We start from the raw sequence: 21,517 nt of genomic DNA on the forward strand, positions 1-21,517 counted from the left end.
TAAACCACAATAACACAGCTACAGTCTGACTGCTGTCTCTTATAAACCTCAATAACACTCCTACAGTCTGACTGTTGTCTCTTATCAACCACAATAACACAGCTACAGTCTGACTGTCTCTTATAAACCACAATAACACAGCTACAGTCTGACTGTTGTCTCTTATAAACCACAATAACACAGCTACAGTCTGACTGTCTCTTATAAACCACAATAACACTCCTACAGTCTGACTGTTGTCTCTTATAAACCACAATAACACAGCTACAGTCTGACTGTCTCTTATAAACCACAATAACACAGCTACAGTCTGACTGCTGTCTCTTATAAACCACAATAACACTCCTACAGTCTGACTGTTGTCTCTTATCAACCACAATAACACAGCTACAGTCTGACTGTTGTCTCTTATCAACCACAATAACACTCCTACAGTCTGACTGTCTCTTATAAACCACAATAACACACCTACAGTCTGACTGTCTCTTATAAACCACAATAACACAACTACAGTCTGACTGTTGTCTCTTTTATAAACCACAATAACACTCCTACAGTCTGACTGGTGTCTCTTATAAACCACAATAACACAGCTACAGTCTGACTGTCTCTTATAAACCACAATAACACAGCTACAGTCTGACTGTTGTCTCTTATAAACCACAATAACACAGCTACAGTCTGACTGTCTCTTATAAACCACAATAACACTCCTACAGTCTGACTGCTGTTTCTTATAAACCACAATAACACAGCTACAGTCTGACTGCTGTCTCTTATAAACCACAATAACACAGCTACAGTCTGACTGCTGTCTCTTATAAACCACAATAACACTCCTACAGTCTGACTGCTGTCTCTTATAAACCACAATAACACAGCTACAGTCTGACTGTCTCTTATAAACCACAATAACACAGCTACAGTCTGACTGCTGTCTCTTATAAACCACAATAACACTCCTACAGTCTGACTGTTGTCTCTTATAAACCACAATAACACAGCTACAGTCTGACTGTCTCTTATAAACCACAATAACACAGCTACAGTCTGACTGCTGTCTCTTATAAACCACAATAACACTCCTACAGTCTGACTGTTGTCTCTTATCAACCACAATAACACAGCTACAGTCTGACTGTCTCTTATAAACCACAATAACACAGCTACAGTCTGACTGTTGTCTCTTATAAACCACAATAACACAGCTACAGTCTGACTGTCTCTTATAAACCACAATAACACTCCTACAGTCTGACTGCTGTTTCTTATAAACCACAATAACACAGCTACAGTCTGACTGCTGTCTCTTATAAACCACAATAACACAGCTACAGTCTGACTGCTGTCTCTTATAAACCACAATAACGCTCCTACAATCTGACTGCTGTCTCTTATAAACCACAATAACACAGCTACAGTCTGACTGTCTCTTATAAACCACAATAACACAGCTACAGTCTGACTGCTGTCTCTTATAAACCACAATAACACTCCTACAGTCTGACTGTTGTCTCTTATAAACCACAATAACACAGCTACAGTCTGACTGTCTCTTATAAACCACAATAACACAGCTACAGTCTGACTGCTGTCTCTTATAAACCACAATAACACTCCTACAGTCTGACTGTTGTCTCTTATCAACCACAATAACACAGCTACAGTCTGACTGTTGTCTCTTATCAACCACAATAACACTCCTACAGTCTGACTGTCTCTTATAAACCACAATAACACACCTACAGTCTGACTGTCTCTTATAAACCACAATAACACAACTACAGTCTGACTGGTGTCTCTTATAAACCACAATAACACAGCTACAGTCTGACTGTCTCTTATAAACCACAATAACACAGCTACAGTCTGACTGTCTCTTATAAAGGATCCTGTTTAACCACAATAACACTCCTACAGTCTGACTTCTGTCTCTTATAAATAAAGGATCCTGTTTAACCACAATAACACTCCTACAGTCTGACTGCTGTCTCTTATAAACCACAATAACACAGCTACAGTCTGACTGTCTCTTATAACCCACAATAACACTCCTACAGTCTGACTGCTGTCTCTTATAAACCACAATAACACTCCTACAGTCTGACTGTTGTCTCTTATAAACCACAATAACACAGCTACAGTCTGACTGTTGTCTCTTATAAACCACAATAACACTCCTACAGTCTGACTGGTGTCTCTTATAAACCACAATAACACTCCTACAGTCTGACTGTCTCTTATAAACCACAATAACACAGCTACAGTCTGACTGTCTCTTATAAACCACAATAACACAGCTACAGTCTGACTGGTGTCTCTTATAAACCACAATAACACAGCTACAGTCTGACTGTCTCTTATAAACCACAATAACACAGCTACAGTCTGACTGTTTTCTCTTATAAACCACAATAACACAGCTACAGTCTGACTGTCTCTTATAACCCACAATAACACTCCTACAGTCTGACTGCTGTCTCTTATAAACCACAATAACACTCCTACAGTCTGACTGTTGTCTCTTATAAACCACAATAACACAGCTACAGTCTGACTGTTGTCTCTTATAAACCACAATAACACAGCTACAGTCTGACTGTCTCTTATAAACCACAATAACACTCCTACAGTCTGACTGTCTCTTATAAAGGATCCTGTTTAACCACAATAACACTCCTACAGTCTGACTGTTGTCTCTTATAACCCACAATAACACAGCTACAGTCTGACTGGTGTCTCTTATAAACCACAATAACACAGCTACAGTCTGACTGGTGTCTCTTATAAACCACAATAACACTCCTACAGTCTGACTGTTGTCTCTTATAAACCACAATAACACAGCTACAGTCTGACTGGTGTCTCTTATAAACCACAATAACACAGCTACAGTCTGACTGTCTCTTATAAACCACAATAACACAGCTACAGTCTGACTGTTGTATCTTATAAACCACAATAACACAGCTACAGTCTGACTGTTGTCTCTTATAAACCACAATAACACAGCTACAGTCTGACTGTCTCTTATAAACCACAATAACACTCCTACAGTCTGACTGTCTCTTATAAAGGATCCTGTTTAACCACAATAACACAGCTACAGTCTGACTGCTGTCTCTTATAAACCACAATAACACACCTACAGTCTGACTGTCTCTTATAAAGGATCCTGTTTAACCACAATAACACTCCTACAGTCTGACTGCTGTCTCTTATAAACCACAATAACACACCTACAGTCTGACTGTCTCTTATAAAGGATCCTGTTTAACCACAATAACACTCCTACAGTCTGACTGTTGTCTCTTATAAACCACAATAACACAGCTACAGTCTGACTGTTGTCTCTTATAAACCACAATAACACACCTACAGTCTGAATGTCTCTTATAAAGGATCCTGTTTAACCACAATAACACTCCTACAGTCTGACTGTTGTCTCTTATAAACCACAATAACACAGCTACAGTCTGACTGTCTCTTATAAACCACAATAACACAGCTACAGTCTGACTGCTGTCTCTTATAAACCACAATAACACTCCTACAGTCTGACTGTTGTCTCTTATCAACCACAATAACACTCCTACAGTCTGACTGGTGTCTCTTATAAACCACAATAACACTCCTACAGTCTGACTGTCTCTTATAAACCACAATAACACAGCTACAGTCTGACTGCTGTCTCTTATAAACCACAATAACACACCTACAGTCTGACTGTCTCTTATAAAGGATCCTGTTTAACCACAATAACACTCCTACAGTCTGACTGTTGTCTCTTATAAACTACAATAACACAACTACAGTCTGACTGTTGTCTCTTATAAACCACAATAACACTCCTACAGTCTGACTGGTGTCTCTTATAAACCACAATAACACTCCTACAGTCTGACTGTCTCTTATAAACCACAATAACACAGCTACAGTCTGACTGTCTCTTATAAACCACAATAACACAGCTACAGTCTGACTGGTGTCTCTTATAAACCACAATAACACAGCTACAGTCTGACTGTCTCTTATAAACCACAATAACACAGCTACAGTCTGACTGTTGTCTCTTATAAACCACAATAACACAGCTACAGTCTGACTGCTGTCTCTTATAAACCACAATAACACAGCTACAGTCTGACTGTTGTCTCTTATAAACCACAATAACACAGCTTCAGTCTGACTGTTGTCTCTAATAAACCACAATAACACAGCTACAGTCTGACTGTTGTCTCTTATAAACCACAATAACACAGCTACAGTCTGACTGTTGTCTCTTATAAACCACAATGACACAGCTACAGTCTGACTGTCTCTTATAAACCACAATAACACAGCTACAGTCTGACTGCTGTCTCTTATAAACCACAATAACACAGCTACAGTCTGACTGTTGTCTCTTATAAACCACAATAACACAGCTACAGTCTGACTGCTGTCTCTTATAAACCACAATAACACAGCTACAGTCTGACTGCTGTCTCTTATAAACCACAATAACACTCCTACAGTCTGACTGTTGTCTCTTATAAACCACAATAACACTCCTACAGTCTGACTGTCTCTTATAAAGGATCCTGTTTAACCACAATAACACAGCTACAGTCTGACTGTTGTCTCTTATAAACCACAATAACACAGCTACAGTCTGACTGTTGTCTCTTATAAACCACAATAACACTCCTACAGTCTGACTGTTGTCTCTTATAAACCACAATAACACAGCTACAGTCTGACTGGTGTCTCTTATAAACCACAATAACACAGCTACAGTCTGACTGTTGTCTCTTATAAACCACAATAACACAGCTACAGTCTGACTGTTGTCTCTTATAAACCACAATAACACAGCTACAGTCTGACTGGTGTCTCTTATAAACCACAATAACACAGCTACAGTCTGACTGTTGTCTCTTATAAACCACAATAACACAGCTACAGTCTGACTGTCTCTTATAAACCACAATAACACAGCTACAGTCTGACTGCTGTCTCTTATAAACCACAATAACACAGCTACAGTCTGACTGCTGTCTCTTATAAACCACAATAACGCTCCTACAATCTGACTGCTGTCTCTTATAAACCACAATAACACAGCTACAGTCTGACTGTCTCTTATAAACCACAATAACACAGCTACAGTCTGACTGTTGTCTCTTATAAACCACAATAACACAGCTACAGTCTGACTGTCTCTTATAACCCACAATAACACTCCTACAGTCTGACTGCTGTCTCTTATAAACCACAATAACACTCCTACAGTCTGACTGTTGTCTCTTATAAACCACAATAACACAGCTACAGTCTGACTGTTGTCTCTTATAAACCACAATAACACAGCTACAGTCTGACTGTCTCTTATAAACCACAATAACACTCCTACAGTCTGACTGTCTCTTATAAAGGATCCTGTTTAACCACAATAACACTCCTACAGTCTGACTGTTGTCTCTTATAACCCACAATAACACAGCTACAGTCTGACTGGTGTCTCTTATAAACCACAATAACACAGCTACAGTCTGACTGGTGTCTCTTATAAACCACAATAACACTCCTACAGTCTGACTGTTGTCTCTTATAAACCACAATAACACAGCTACAGTCTGACTGGTGTCTCTTATAAACCACAATAACACAGCTACAGTCTGACTGTCTCTTATAAACCACAATAACACAGCTACAGTCTGACTGTTGTATCTTATAAACCACAATAACACAGCTACAGTCTGACTGTTGTCTCTTATAAACCACAATAACACAGCTACAGTCTGACTGTCTCTTATAAACCACAATAACACTCCTACAGTCTGACTGTCTCTTATAAAGGATCCTGTTTAACCACAATAACACAGCTACAGTCTGACTGCTGTCTCTTATAAACCACAATAACACACCTACAGTCTGACTGTCTCTTATAAAGGATCCTGTTTAACCACAATAACACTCCTACAGTCTGACTGCTGTCTCTTATAAACCACAATAACACACCTACAGTCTGACTGTCTCTTATAAAGGATCCTGTTTAACCACAATAACACTCCTACAGTCTGACTGTTGTCTCTTATAAACCACAATAACACAGCTACAGTCTGACTGTTGTCTCTTATAAACCACAATAACACACCTACAGTCTGAATGTCTCTTATAAAGGATCCTGTTTAACCACAATAACACTCCTACAGTCTGACTGTTGTCTCTTATAAACCACAATAACACAGCTACAGTCTGACTGTCTCTTATAAACCACAATAACACAGCTACAGTCTGACTGCTGTCTCTTATAAACCACAATAACACTCCTACAGTCTGACTGTTGTCTCTTATCAACCACAATAACACTCCTACAGTCTGACTGGTGTCTCTTATAAACCACAATAACACTCCTACAGTCTGACTGTCTCTTATAAACCACAATAACACAGCTACAGTCTGACTGCTGTCTCTTATAAACCACAATAACACACCTACAGTCTGACTGTCTCTTATAAAGGATCCTGTTTAACCACAATAACACTCCTACAGTCTGACTGTTGTCTCTTATAAACTACAATAACACAACTACAGTCTGACTGTTGTCTCTTATAAACCACAATAACACTCCTACAGTCTGACTGGTGTCTCTTATAAACCACAATAACACTCCTACAGTCTGACTGTCTCTTATAAACCACAATAACACAGCTACAGTCTGACTGTCTCTTATAAACCACAATAACACAGCTACAGTCTGACTGGTGTCTCTTATAAACCACAATAACACAGCTACAGTCTGACTGTCTCTTATAAACCACAATAACACAGCTACAGTCTGACTGTTGTCTCTTATAAACCACAATAACACAGCTACAGTCTGACTGCTGTCTCTTATAAACCACAATAACACAGCTACAGTCTGACTGTTGTCTCTTATAAACCACAATAACACAGCTTCAGTCTGACTGTTGTCTCTAATAAACCACAATAACACAGCTACAGTCTGACTGTTGTCTCTTATAAACCACAATAACACAGCTACAGTCTGACTGTTGTCTCTTATAAACCACAATGACACAGCTACAGTCTGACTGTCTCTTATAAACCACAATAACACAGCTACAGTCTGACTGCTGTCTCTTATAAACCACAATAACACAGCTACAGTCTGACTGTTGTCTCTTATAAACCACAATAACACAGCTACAGTCTGACTGCTGTCTCTTATAAACCACAATAACACAGCTACAGTCTGACTGCTGTCTCTTATAAACCACAATAACACTCCTACAGTCTGACTGTTGTCTCTTATAAACCACAATAACACTCCTACAGTCTGACTGTCTCTTATAAAGGATCCTGTTTAACCACAATAACACAGCTACAGTCTGACTGTTGTCTCTTATAAACCACAATAACACAGCTACAGTCTGACTGTTGTCTCTTATAAACCACAATAACACTCCTACAGTCTGACTGTTGTCTCTTATAAACCACAATAACACAGCTACAGTCTGACTGGTGTCTCTTATAAACCACAATAACACAGCTACAGTCTGACTGTTGTCTCTTATAAACCACAATAACACAGCTACAGTCTGACTGTTGTCTCTTATAAACCACAATAACACAGCTACAGTCTGACTGGTGTCTCTTATAAACCACAATAACACAGCTACAGTCTGACTGTTGTCTCTTATAAACCACAATAACACAGCTACAGTCTGACTGTCTCTTATAAACCACAATAACACAGCTACAGTCTGACTGCTGTCTCTTATAAACCACAATAACACAGCTACAGTCTGACTGTTGTCTCTTATAAACCACAATAACACAGCTACAGTCTGACTGCTGTCTCTTATAAACCACAATAACACAGCTACAGTCTGACTGCTGTCTCTTATAAACCACAATAACACTCCTACAGTCTGACTGTTGTCTCTTATAAACCACAATAACACTCCTACAGTCTGACTGTCTCTTATAAAGGATCCTGTTTAACCACAATAACACAGCTACAGTCTGACTGTTGTCTCTTATAAACCACAATAACACAGCTACAGTCTGACTGTTGTCTCTTATAAACCACAATAACACTCCTACAGTCTGACTGTTGTCTCTTATAAACCACAATAACACAGCTACAGTCTGACTGGTGTCTCTTATAAACCACAATAACACAGCTACAGTCTGACTGTTGTCTCTTATAAACCACAATAACACAACTACAGTCTGACTGTTGTCTCTTATAAAGGATCCTGTTTAACCACAATAACACACCTACAGTCTGACTGTTGTCTCTTATAAAGGATACTGTTTAACCACAATAACACAGCTATGGGGCGGTGTACCTAATAAACTGTCCAATGGACCAGTAACTGAATGCCTTGATGCCTGTCTGTAGTAGTGATCCATTGTGGTGAATGGGACGGTGTACCTAATAAACTGTCCGATGGACCAGTAACTGAATGCCTTGATGCCTGCCTTTAGTAGCGATCCATTGTGGTGAATGGGACGGTGTACCTAACAATAACTCTCTCTCTCTCTCTGTCTGTCTGTCTGTCTGTCTGTCTGTCTCTCCCCTCTCTCTCTCTCTCTCTCTGTCTCTCCCCTCTCTCTCTCTCTGTGTTATGTAGGTGTGGGACGTCCAGACCCTGCAGAAGGTGAACACTATCCGTGCCCATGACAACCCGGTGTGTACGCTGGTGTCCTCCCACAGCATGCTGTTCAGCGGATCCCTGAAGGCCATCAAGGTAAAGTCACAGACCAACAGCTTTAACCTTTAACCCCAGACCTCCTCTTCCTGTACACTACCAGTCAGACCGACAGCTTTAACCTTTAACCCCAGACCTCCTCTTCCTGTGCACTACCAGTCAGACCGACAGCTTTAACCTTTAACCCCAGACCTCCTCTTCCTGTGCACTACCAGTCAGACCGACAGCTTTAACCTTTAACCCCAGACCTCCTCTTCCTGTGCACTACCAGTCAGACCGACAGCTTTAACCTTTAACCCCAGACCTCCTCTTCCTGTGCACTACCAGTCAGACCGACAGCTTTAACCTTTAACCCCAGACCTCCTCTTCCTGTACACTACCAGTCAGACCAACAGCTTTAACCTTTAACCCCAGGCCTCCTCTTCCTGTACACTACCAGTCAGACCAACAGCTTTAACCTTTAACCCCAGGCCTCCTCTTCCTGTACACTACCAGTCAGACCAACAGCTTTAACCCCAGACCTCCTTCCTGTACACTACCAGTCAGACCAACAGCTTTAACCTTTAACCCCAGGCCTCCTCTTCCTGTACACTACCAGTCAGACCAACAGCTTTAACCTTTAACCCCAGGCCTCCTCTTCCTGTACACTACCAGTCAGACCAACAGCTTTAACCTTTAACCCCAGGCCTCCTCTTCCTGTACACTACCAGTCAGACCGACAGCTTTAACCTTTAACCCCAGGCCTCCTCTTCCTGTACACTACCAGTCAGACCGACAGCTTTAACCTTTAACCCCATGCCTCCTCTTCCTGTACACTACCAGTCAGACCGACAGCTTTAACCTTTAACCCCAGGCCTCCTATTCCTGTACACTACTAGTCAGACCGACAGCTTTAACCTTTAACCCCAGGCCTCCTCTTCCTGTACACTACCAGTCAGACCAACAGCTTTAACCTTTAACCCCAGACCTCCTCTTCCTGTGCACTACCAGTCAGACCGACAGCTTTAACCTTTAACCCCAGACCTCCTCTTCCTGTGCACTACCAGTCAGACCGACAGCTTTAACCTTTAACCCCATGCCTCCTCTTCCTGTGCACTACCAGTCAGACCGACAGCTTTAACCTTTAACCCCAGACCTCCTCTTCCTGTGCACTACCAGTCAGACCGACAGCTTTAACCTTTAACCCCAGACCTCCTCTTCCTGTGCACTACCAGTCAGACCGACAGCTTTAACCTTTAACCCCAGACCTCCTCTTCCTGTGCACTACCAGTCAGACCGACAGCTTTAACCTTTAACCCCAGACCTCCTCTTCCTGTGCACTACCAGTCAGACCGACAGCTTTAACCTTTAACCCCAGACCTCCTCTTCCTGTGCACTACCAGTCAGACCGACAGCTTTAACCTTTAACCCCAGACCTCCTCTTCCTGTGCACTACCAGTCAGACCGACAGCTTTAACCTTTAACCCCAGACCTCCTCTTCCTGTGCACTACCAGTCAGACCGACAGCTTTAACCTTTAACCCCAGACCTCCTCTTCCTGTGCACTACCAGTCAGACCGACAGCTTTAACCTTTAACCCCAGACCTCCTCTTCCTGTGCACTACCAGTCAGACCGACAGCTTTAACCTTTAACCCCAGACCTCCTCTTCCTGTGCACTACCAGTCAGACCGACAGCTTTAACCTTTAACCCCAGACCTCCTCTTCCTGTGCACTACCAGTCAGACCGACAGCTTTAACCTTTAACCCCAGACCTCCTCTTCCTGTGCACTACCAGTCAGACCGACAGCTTTAACCTTTAACCCCAGACCTCCTCTTCCTGTGCACTACCAGTCAGACCGACAGCTTTAACCTTTAACCCCAGACCTCCTCTTCCTGTGCACTACCAGTCAGACCGACAGCTTTAACCTTTAACCCCAGACCTCCTCTTCCTGTGCACTACCAGTCAGACCGACAGCTTTAACCTTTAACCCCAGACCTCCTCTTCCTGTGCACTACCAGTCAGACCGACAGCTTTAACCTTTAACCCCAGACCTCCTCTTCCTGTACACTACTAGTCAGACCAACAGCTTTAACCTTTAACCCCAGGCCTCCTCTTCCTGTACACTACCAGTCAGACCAACAGCTTTAACCTTTAACCCCAGGCCTCCTCTTCCTGTACACTACCAGTCAGACCAACAGCTTTAACCTTTAACCCCAGGCCTCCTCTTCCTGTACACTACCAGTCAGACCAACAGCTTTAACCTTTAACCCCAGGCCTCCTCTTCCTGTACAGTACCTCAGGTCTTCTGATGGGGTTTTTCTACTAAGAAGACAGGACGGATAGAATCACGGAGTTAGAGGGAGTTAGAGGGAGGGAGTTAGAGGGAGGGAGAGAGAGAGAGGGGTTGGAGGGAGAGAGAGAGGGGATAGCGGGAGGGAGAGAGAGAGGGGATAGCGGGAGGGAGAGAGGGGATAGAGGGAGGGAGAGAGGGGATAGAGGGAGGGAGGGAGGGAGGGAGGGAGAGAGAGATTTCCTTGTCAGGGAACTGGGACAGAAGGAGGGAAGAATGATCTCACTATTGAAAGGGATTTTCCCTCTTCCTCAACTCTCTGTCTCTCCCTGAAGTATTTCAGCTCAATGACATCATCTGCACTGTTAACGCCTGATAACTCTGTGTGTGTGTGTGTGTGTGTGTGTGTGTGTGTGTAATAATACTGCCCTGCTCTAAATGTGTGGTTCTCACCGATCTGTTCTCTCTCCCTTTCCCCTCTTCTCTCCTCCCCTCTTCTTCTCTCTCTTCTTCTCTCTCCTCTTCTTCTCCTTCTCTCTCCTCTTCTCTCTCTCTCCTCCCCTCTCCTCTCTCTCTCTCTTCCCCTCTTGTCTCCCTCTAGGTGTGGGACATAGTGGGGACAGAGTTGAAGCTGAAGAAGGAGTTAACAGGACTGAACCACTGGGTTCGTGCTCTGGTGGCGTCTCAGAACCACCTCTACAGTGGATCATACCAGACCATCAAGGTAGGAGGACATCCTAGTTAAAAGAGAGAGGGAGACGGAGGGAGGGAGGGAGACGGAGGGAGACGGAGGGAGGGAGACGGAGGGAGGACATCCTAGTTAAAGCACAGGGATGTGGTTGTGCGGCTACGTTACTAAATATAGAAACACAGGAACTCGCTGTGACTGTTCTCCTCTGCTGCCTCACTGTTCTGGGTGGAGGGAGAGACTCTAATGACGACCCAGGGGACTGGAGACGAGAGAGGGAGGGAAAAGAGAGGGAGGGGAGGGAGGGAGGCAGAGGGATGGAAACGTCTCTGACGTGATAAAACTAGTCCTGCTAGTCTGTCTGTCTGTCTCTGATGTGATAAAATTAGTCCTGCTAGTCTGTCTGGAGGTGTGGAGGCCTGACAATACTGGCAACGTTCTCTCACATCTTTCTTTGTCCCTCTTCTCTCTCTGTCTCTCTCTCTCTGTCTGTCTCTGTCTGTCTCTGTCTGTCTCTCTCTCTCTCTCTCCCTCTCTCTGTCTCTCTCTCTCTGTCCCTCTCTCTCTGTCTCCTCTCTCTCTCATCCCTCTCCTGCTCTCACACCCCTGTCCCTCCCCTCTTCTCTCCTTTCCTCATCTCTCCACCACGTCTTGGCATGTTTTGGAGGAGCTCTCTGATTGGTGGAGCAAGTGAACATTCCACCATTGCTATGGGGATGGAAGTTGATGACTTGCAGCTGTGATTTGTCTGTCTGTCTGTCTGTCTGTCTATTTGTTTGTGTGTTCTGTCATGCTTCAGTACAGTGAATAATAATTCTAGACTTAATAAAACTATCCCCCACCTCCTCTCCCTCCCCCCTCCTCCTCCCCCCGGTCATCAGATCTGGGACATCCGTTCTCTGGACTGTGTCCATGTCCTCCAGACCAGTGGGGGCAGTGTCTATTCCATCGCTGTCACCAACCATCACATCGTCTGTGGCACCTACGAGAACCTCATACACGTAAGACACACACGCACACGCACACGCACACACGCACACACACACACACACACAAGGTGACAGGGGACATGATTTATACTGTCCACAAGGGGACATGATTTATACCGTCCACAAGGGGACATGATTTATACTGTCCACAAGGGAACATGATTTATACTGTCCTCAAGGGGACAGGGGACATGATTTATACTGTCCACAAGGGGACATGATTTATACTGTCCACAAGGGGACATGATTTATACCGTCCTCAAGGGGACAGGGGACATGATTTATACTGTCCACAAGGGAACATGATTTATACTGTCCACAAGGGAACATCATTTATACTGTCCACAAGGGAACATCATTTATACTGTCCTCAAGGGGACAGGGGACATGATTTATACTGTCCACAAGGGGACATGATTTATACCGTCCTCAAGGGGACATGATTTATACTGTCCTCAAGGGGACATGATTTATACTGTCCACAAGGGAACATGATTTATACTGTCCACCAGGGAACATGATTTATACCGTCCACAAGGGAACATGATTTATACTGTCCACAAGGGAACATGATTTATACCGTCCTCAAGGGAACATGATTTATACCGTCCACCAGGGAACATGATTTATACTGTCCACCAGGGAACATGATTTATACTGTCCACCAGGGAACATGATTTATACTGTCCACAAGGGAACATGATTTATACTGTCCACAAGGGAACATGATTTATACTGTCCTCAAGGGGACAGGGGACATGATTTATACTGTCCACAAGGGAACATGTTTTATACCGTCCTCAAGGGGACAGGGGACATGATTTATACTGTCCACAAGGGGACATGATTTATACTGTCCACAAGGGAACATGATTTATACTGTCCACAAGGGAACATGATTTATACTGTCCACAAGGGAACATGATTTATACTGTCCACAAGGGGACATGATTTATACTGTCCACAAGGGGACATGATTTATACCGTCCTCAAGGGGACAGGGGACATGATTTATACTGTCCACAAGGGAACATGATTTATACTGTCCACAAGGGAACATGATTTATACTGTCCACAAGGGAACATGATTTATACTGTCCACAAGGGAACATGATTTATACTGTCCAAAAGGGAACATGATTTATACCGTCCTCAAGGGGACAGGGACATGATTTATACTGTCCACAAGGGAACATGTTTTATACTGTCCACAAGGGAACATGATTTATACTGTCCACAAGGGAACATGATTTATACCGTCCTCAAGGGGACATGATTTATACTGTCCACAAGGGAACATGATTTATACCGTCCACAAGGGGACATGATTTATACTGTCCACAAGGGAACATGATTTATACTGTCCACAAGGGAACATGATTTATACTGTCCACAAGGGAACATGATTTATACCGTCCACAAGGGAACATGATTTATACCGTCCACAAGGGGACATGATTTATACCGTCCACAAGGGAACATGATTTATACCGTCCTCAAGGGGACATGATTTATACCGTCCTCAAGGGGACATGATTTATACCGTCCTCAAGGGGACATGATTTATAGTGTCCTCAAGGGGACATGATTTATACAGTGTTATTAATGTCCATCTCTGATGATGTGTCCTCTAGGTCTGGGATATAGAGTCTAAGGAGCAGGTCCGTACCCTAACGGGTCACGTGGGGACAGTGTTATTAATGTCCATCCCTGATGATGTGTCCTCTAGGTCTGGGATATAGAGTCTAAGGAGCAGGTCCGTACCCTAACGGGTCACGTGGGGACAGTGTTATTAATGTCCATCCCTGATGATGTGTCCTCTAGGTCTGGGATATAGAGTCTAAGGAGCAGGTCCGTACCCTAACGGGTCACGTGGAGGACAGTGTTATTAATGTCCATCCCTGATGATGTGTCCTCTAGGTCTGGGATATAGAGTCTAAGGAGCAGGTCCGTACCCTAACGGGTCACGTGGGGACAGTGTTATTAATGTCCATCCCTGATGATGTGTCCTCTAGGTCTGGGATATAGAGTCTAAGGAGCAGGTCCGTACCCTAACGGGTCACGTGGGGACAGTGTTATTAATGTCCATCCCTGATGATGTGTCCTCTAGGTCTGGGATATAGAGTCTAAGGAGCAGGTCCGTACCCTAACGGGTCACGTGGAGGACAGTGTTATTAATGTCCATCCCTGATGATGTGTCCTCTAGGTCTGGGATATAGAGTCTAAGGAGCAGGTCCGTACCCTAACGGGTCACGTGGGGACAGTGTTATTAATGTCCATCCCTGATGATGTGTCCTCTAGGTCTGGGATATAGAGTCTAAGGAGCAGGTCCGTACCCTAACGGGTCACGTGGGGACAGTGTTATTAATGTCCATCCCTGATGATGTGTCCTCTAGGTCTGGGATATAGAGTCTAAGGAGCAGGTCCGTACCCTAACGGGTCACGTGGAGGACAGTGTTATTAATGTCCATCCCTGATGATGTGTCCTCTAGGTCTGGGATATAGAGTCTAAGGAGCAGGTCCGTACCCTAACGGGTCATGTGGGGACAGTGTTATTAATGTCCATCCCTGATGATGTGTCCTCTAGGTCTGGGATATAGAGTCTAAGGAGCAGGTCCGTACCCTAACGGGTCATGTGGGGACAGTGTTATTAATGTCCATCCCTGATGATGTGTCCTCTAGGTCTGGGATATAGAGTCTAAGGAGCAGGTCCGTACCCTAACGGGTCACGTGGGGACAGTGTTATTAATGTCCATCCCTGATGATGTGTCCTCTAGGTCTGGGATATAGAGTCTAAGGAGCAGGTCCGTACCCTAACGGGTCATGTGGGGACAGTGTTATTAATGTCCATCCCTGATGATGTGTCCTCTAGGTCTGGGATATAGAGTCTAAGGAGCAGGTCCGTACCCTAACGGGTCATGTGGGGACAGTGTTATTAATGTCCATCCCTGATGATGTGTCCTCTAGGTCTGGGATATAGAGTCTAAGGAGCAGGTCCGTACCCTAACGGGTCACGTGGGGACAGTGTTATTAATGTCCATCCCTGATGTGTCCTCTAGGTCTGGGATATAGAGTCTAAGGAGCAGGTCCGTACCCTAACGGGTCATGTGGGGACAGTGTTATTAATGTCCATCCCTGATGATGTGTCCTCTAGGTCTGGGATATAGAGTCTAAGGAGCAGGTCCGTACCCTAACGGGTCATGTGGGGACAGTGTTATTAATGTCCATCCCTGATGATGTGTCCTCTAGGTCTGGGATATAGAGTCTAAGGAGCAGGTCCGTACCCTAACGGGTCACGTGGGGACAGTGTTATTAATGTCCATCCCTGATGATGTGTCCTCTAGGTCTGGGATATAGAGTCTAAGGAGCAGGTCCGTACCCTAACGGGTCACGTGGGGACAGTGTTATTAATGTCCATCCCTGATGATGTGTCCTCTAGGTCTGGGATATAGAGTCTAAGGAGCAGGTCCGTACCCTAACGGGTCATGTGGGGACAGTGTTATTAATGTCCATCCCTGATGTGTCCTCTAGGTCTGGGATATAGAGTCTAAGGAGCAGGTCCGTACCCTAACGGGTCACGTGGGGACAGTGTTATTAATGTCCATCCCTGATGATGTGTCCTCTAGGTCTGGGATATAGAGTCTAAGGAGCAGGTCCGTACCCTAACGGGTCACGTGGGGACAGTGTTATTAATGTCCATCCCTGATGATGTGTCCTCTAGGTCTGGGATATAGAGTCTAAGGAGCAGGTCCGTACCCTAACGGGTCACGTGGGGACAGTGTTATTAATGTCCATCCCTGATGATGTGTCCTCTAGGTCTGGGATATAGAGTCTAAGGAGCAGGTCCGTACCCTAACGGGTCATGTGGGGACAGTGTTATTAATGTCCATCCCTGATGTGTCCTCTAGGTCTGGGATATAGAGTCTAAGGAGCAGGTCCGTACCCTAACGGGTCACGTGGGGACAGTGTTATTAATGTCCATCCCTGATGATGTGTCCTCTAGGTCTGGGATATAGAGTCTAAGGAGCAGGTCCGTACCCTAACGGGTCATGTGGGGACAGTGTTATTAATGTCCATCTCTGATGATGTGTCCTCTAGGTCTGGGATATAGAGTCTAAGGAGCAGGTCCGTACCCTAACGGGTCACGTGGGGACAGTGTACGCTCTAGCGGTTATCTCTACACCAGACCAGACCAAGGTGTTCAGCGCCTCCTATGACCGCTCACTCAGGGTAAGTCTGTCTGTTACGTCTGTCTTACCGTCTGTCTGTCTTACCGTCTGTCTGACTTACCGTCTGTCTTACCGTCTGTCACTCTGACCACCATCGATCTGACTGTCTGACCTGTCTCACCTGTCTGTCTGACTTTCTGACCACCTTCGATCTGCCTGTCTCACCTGTGACCTCACTCACCTGTCTGTCTGACCGACTCTCTGACCACCATTGATAACCCTAATAAGACACTATGTTGGTGTTTCCTTTATTCTGGCAGTTACATGGTGGCTGGTGGAGGTCCAATGCCTTATTAAGACACTATGTTGGTGTTACCTTTATTCTGGCAGTTACCTGGTGGTTGGTGACCCAACGCCTTATTAAGACACTATGTTGGTGTTTCCTTTATTCTGGCAGTTACCTGGTGGTTGGTGGAGGACCGCCTTATTAAGACACTATGTTGGTGTTTCCTTTATTCTGGCAGTTACCTGGTGGTTGGTGGCCCAACGCCTTGTTGGTGTTTCCTTTATTCTGGCAGTTACCTGGTGGTTGGTGACCCAACGCCTTATTAAGACACTATGTTGGTGTTTCCTTTATTCTGGCAGTTCCCTGTATATAATCAACTGTGTATGTTACTGTGTGGATTATAGTAACTCTACGTGTGTTTGGTAGGAGTGTGTGTTTATAGTAACTGTGTGTGTGTTAGTTGTGTGTGTGTTTAAAGTAACTCTGTGTGTGTAGTAACTGTGTGTGTGTTTATAGTAACTGTGTGTGTGTTTATAGTAACTGTGTGTGTGTTAACAGTAACTGTGTGTGTGTTTAAAGTAAATGTGTGTGTGTGGTAGTTGTGTGTGTGTGTGTGTGTGTAGTAACTCTGTGTGTGTTTATAGTAACTCTGTGTGTGTGTGTGTGTGTGTGTGTGTGTGTGTGTGTGTGTGTGTGTGTGTGTGTGTGTGTGTGTGTGTGTGTGTAGTAACTCTGTGTGTGTTTATAGTAACTCTGTGTGTGTGTGTGTGTAGTAACTGTGTGTGTGTGTAGTAACTCTGTGTGTGTCTGTGTGTTAACAGGTGTGGAGCATGGACAACATGATCTGTACCCAAACCCTTCTCAGACACCAGGGGAGTGTAACTGCCCTGGCCGTCAGCAGGGGGCGCCTCTTCTCTGGAGCCGTCGACAGCACCGTCAAGGTACAGCAACACCTGACCATCAGTCAGTCAGTTAACCCTAGTTAACTAGTTAACTAACTACTCAGTCAGTTAACCCTCTACTAAGTGAACATGTGGAATTGTTTTAAAAAGGTCATTTCCGTGGATCGTTTAACTATTTGATTTAGATTTTTTTTTTAAAGGTATCAAACAGTTTTTAAATGATGTGATGAAACATTGAATTTAGCGTTACTGCTATTAGCCCATACGAAATCATTTAAATAACAGATTTCACTCCATGGAACAATTTTATTTAACCTTTATTTAACCAGGTAGGCTAGTTGAGAACACGTTGTCATTTACAACTGCGACCTGGCCAAGATAAAGCAAAGCAGTTCGACACATACAACAACACAGAGTTACACATGGAGTAAAACAAACTTACAGTCAATAATACAGTCAACAAAAAAAACAACAGCTTGTCCCAAAATAAATCTAGAGGAAGTTTGTGCTGAGGTGTCCTATATCTGAGAGAGAGACGATCAGGAATCGGGTATTTAATAATCTATATATATATTTTAACCCTTTATTTTTGGTGCTGAACAGTCTCCATATGTGACTAACCACCTGGATTCGGTATTATGTAGCTAAATTAGAAATAGTTTATTTATTTATTTTTTACACTGGATCAAAGTAGAGACTCAGAGCTACAAAATGGTATATCACACACTGCATTTTAGAGGATCACTGGGAAAGTAATTCTGCTTTGAAAGTTGATGATCAACTTGTAAAACTCACTTTTTGAGAAAATGTCCTTTTTGAATGTTTTGGTATCTAGTGAAGAGCTCCTCTTTGTCTGCACCCCGTTTAGCATCGTTCACCCTCTTCAGCTTTAGCCCCAAACATCTCGTTTCGCTCTCGGACCGCACACTTGACGCTCTGGCCAATGATTTGTTTACCCTTAGTTACATGAAAACAGCCAAACCAGCTCTGTTGGCAACAATTTCATTATGCTTTTTTTGCCGACGTTTACTGGCACCGGCCGTATCCAACTTTAGCTTAAGGCATGCTAGCTAGCTAGCTAGCTAAACAGTGTTTAAGATCACAAACTTCACCTAACGTTAGCTAATGAGCTAACGTTAGCTAATGAGCCAGCCAGCTAACGTCAGCTAATGAGCCAGCCAGCTAACGTCAGCTAATGAGCCAGCCAATGAGCCAGCCAGCTAACGTCAGCTAATGAGCCAGCCAGCTAACGTCAGCTAATGAGCCAGCCAGCTAACGTCAGCTAATGAGCCAGCCAGCTAACGTCAGCTAATGAGCCAGCCAGCTAACGTCAGCTAATGAGCCAGCCAGCTAACGTTAGCTAATGTTAGGGCTGCGTAGGTTCAACTGAGATAGGAACAATATGACACCTGAACTTGATTAAAATAATTGTTTAATTCAAAAGTTAATAAATGGCAAATGCATTTTTCGTATATACGGGTTCACTGCACCACCCCGCAGGGTGGAACAGAGAAGACACTTGTTCCTGACAAAGATATGATAATATACTCATGACAGAGATAGTTCCCACTTCCGAGCCGGCCTGTCAGAGTAGAGACTGGGCGTGGTTTAGACTCACCCAGCCTATCGTTGGTGTTGGCGCTTTAAGCCAGTCCTGGCCCCTTAGCGCATGTGATGTCCCGACGCTGTTGCTGTGTAGATTACGCTCCCTCACCCCAAAGACTGAGGTCAGACAGCTCTGCAATATTGTCTGAGCTACTTGCACCTGTATACAAAGCCCACTGTTCTCGCTCAAGGCTAACCACAGCTTCCCAGCACACTTATCTGGAGCTAACTGTTACTTCCAGCACAGACACCCAGGCTCCCAGGCCAACAGTTGCTAATATTCAATCACATGTGTTATAGTATTGGGTTATAGTGCATAATTCAGAACCTCACACTAGCCACACTTTGTTGCACAATTATAACACACACACATTTCACACTGCTGTTCATATCTTATGCCCTTGTACAATGTTGCATACACACACATATTTCAGGCTGTGGCCTCATGGTTAGGCTATGAGAACTGTTACTCCTGAGAACATAAGACAAATTGTCAGGCCTACATGTGTCAGTAGCTCAAACTTTAATTAATGTAAAATCCTTCTAGTTTATAGTTATTTTAGCACGCTAAGCCTAGCAAAACCCCACACTAATGAGCCAGCCAGCTAACGTTAGTTAATGAGCCAGCCAGCTAACGTTAGCTAATGAGCCAGCCAGCTAACGTCAGCTAATGAGCTAGCCAGCTAACGTTAGCTAATGAGCCAGCCAGCTAACGTTAGCTAATGAGCCAGCCAGCTAACGTTAGCTAATGAGCCAGCCAGCTAACGTTAGCTAATGAGCCAGCCAGCTAACGTTAGCTAATGAGCCAGCCAGCTAACGTCAGCTAATGAGCCAGCCAGCTAACGTCAGCTAATGAGCCAGCCAGCTAACGTTAGCTAATGAGCCAGCCAGCTAACGTTAGCTAATGAGCCAGCCAGCTAACGTTAGCTAATGAGCCAGCCAGCTAACGTTAGCTAATGAGCCAGCCAGCTAACGTTAGCTAATGAGCCAGCCAGCTAACGTTAGCTAATGAGCCAGCCAGCTAACGTTAGCTAATGAGCCAGCCAGCTAACGTTAGCTAATGAGCCAGCCAGCTAACGTCAGCTAGTTAAACAACAATAAACAAAGTGCCAACAATGCCACAGTGCTGGGAGCTAACCAACCAGGTTCAATGTTAGCTAGCTAGGGTTAGTCAGTCAGTCAATCATTCCATTCCAACATCCCTCCCAGTTTTTCATTAGTGCTCACTGTGTGTTTTCTCTCTCTGTCTCTCTTTCTCTGTGTCTCTAGGTGTGGACATGTTAGAGGATGCTGATTGGTTGAGAGGTTGCTGTCGAGGAGAGCAGCTGTATGTTCCCACCTCAGTGGACCACCCTGTGTCAAACGGACCATATGAACTCTCTCACACACACACACACTCACACCTCACACACACACACACTCACACACACACACCCTGTGTCAAACGGACCATATGAACTCTCTCACACACACACACACTCACACACACACACCCTGTGTCAAACGGACCATATGAACTCTGACCCACACCATGTTTCATCATCCTTCAGGATCATGACTGTTTTTAGTATCTCTACTATATGAACTTTAACCCCTGATGTGGGCGGGGTCAGAAGTGTTCACGACCTCTGTGACCTTAGCCCAGTGCATTATGGGTGGAGCTGCCATACCTTAGCTCTGCCCACTGACTACACCAGCCCTCCCCTGATTGGACAATGCCTGGACTGAAGACTTGTTAGCTCCCCAAGCTAATGCCTTGGCTTCAGTTCAGCAGGCTAACAGCTGTTAAGATTCAGACCCAGGCTGTTGGACCCACCCTGAGAAGGACCGTTACTCACCTGGAGGCCCGGACCGTTACCGACCCGGGGAACTGGACTTTACTGACCTGGGGGACCGGACCGTT

At 44.4% G+C, this 21,517-nt stretch overlaps 1 protein-coding gene and 1 long non-coding RNA gene across 4 annotated transcripts in view; one reads left to right on the forward strand and one right to left on the reverse strand.

Moving 5' to 3' along the window:
- Positions 1 to 20,994, forward strand: part of traf7 (TNF receptor-associated factor 7) — a 61,048-nt gene extending 40,054 nt beyond the window's left edge. For all 3 annotated transcript variants that reach the window (XM_071390937.1, XM_071390940.1, XM_071390938.1), the window contains exons 16-21: positions 8,628 to 8,744; positions 11,577 to 11,699; positions 12,545 to 12,664; positions 16,751 to 16,882; positions 17,929 to 18,048; positions 20,884 to 20,994. In XM_071390937.1, the coding sequence (XP_071247038.1) occupies positions 8,628 to 8,744; positions 11,577 to 11,699; positions 12,545 to 12,664; positions 16,751 to 16,882; positions 17,929 to 18,048; positions 20,884 to 20,898 (627 nt within the window). In that variant the 3' untranslated portion in view covers positions 20,899 to 20,994. The remainder of the gene's footprint in view (positions 1 to 8,627; positions 8,745 to 11,576; positions 11,700 to 12,544; positions 12,665 to 16,750; positions 16,883 to 17,928; positions 18,049 to 20,883) is intronic.
- Positions 19,425 to 21,263, reverse strand: LOC139568905 (uncharacterized). The gene is made up of 2 exons (XR_011673752.1): positions 21,100 to 21,263; positions 19,425 to 21,017 (listed from the first exon to the last, which is right to left on the reverse strand). It is a non-coding gene; the product is annotated as an uncharacterized lncRNA (long non-coding RNA).
- Positions 21,264 to 21,517: the final 254 nt, after the last annotated feature.

This window comes from Salvelinus alpinus, chromosome 1 (genome assembly GCF_045679555.1).
Source record: "Salvelinus alpinus chromosome 1, SLU_Salpinus.1, whole genome shotgun sequence".
Classification (NCBI taxonomy): Eukaryota; Metazoa; Chordata; class Actinopteri; order Salmoniformes; family Salmonidae; genus Salvelinus; species Salvelinus alpinus.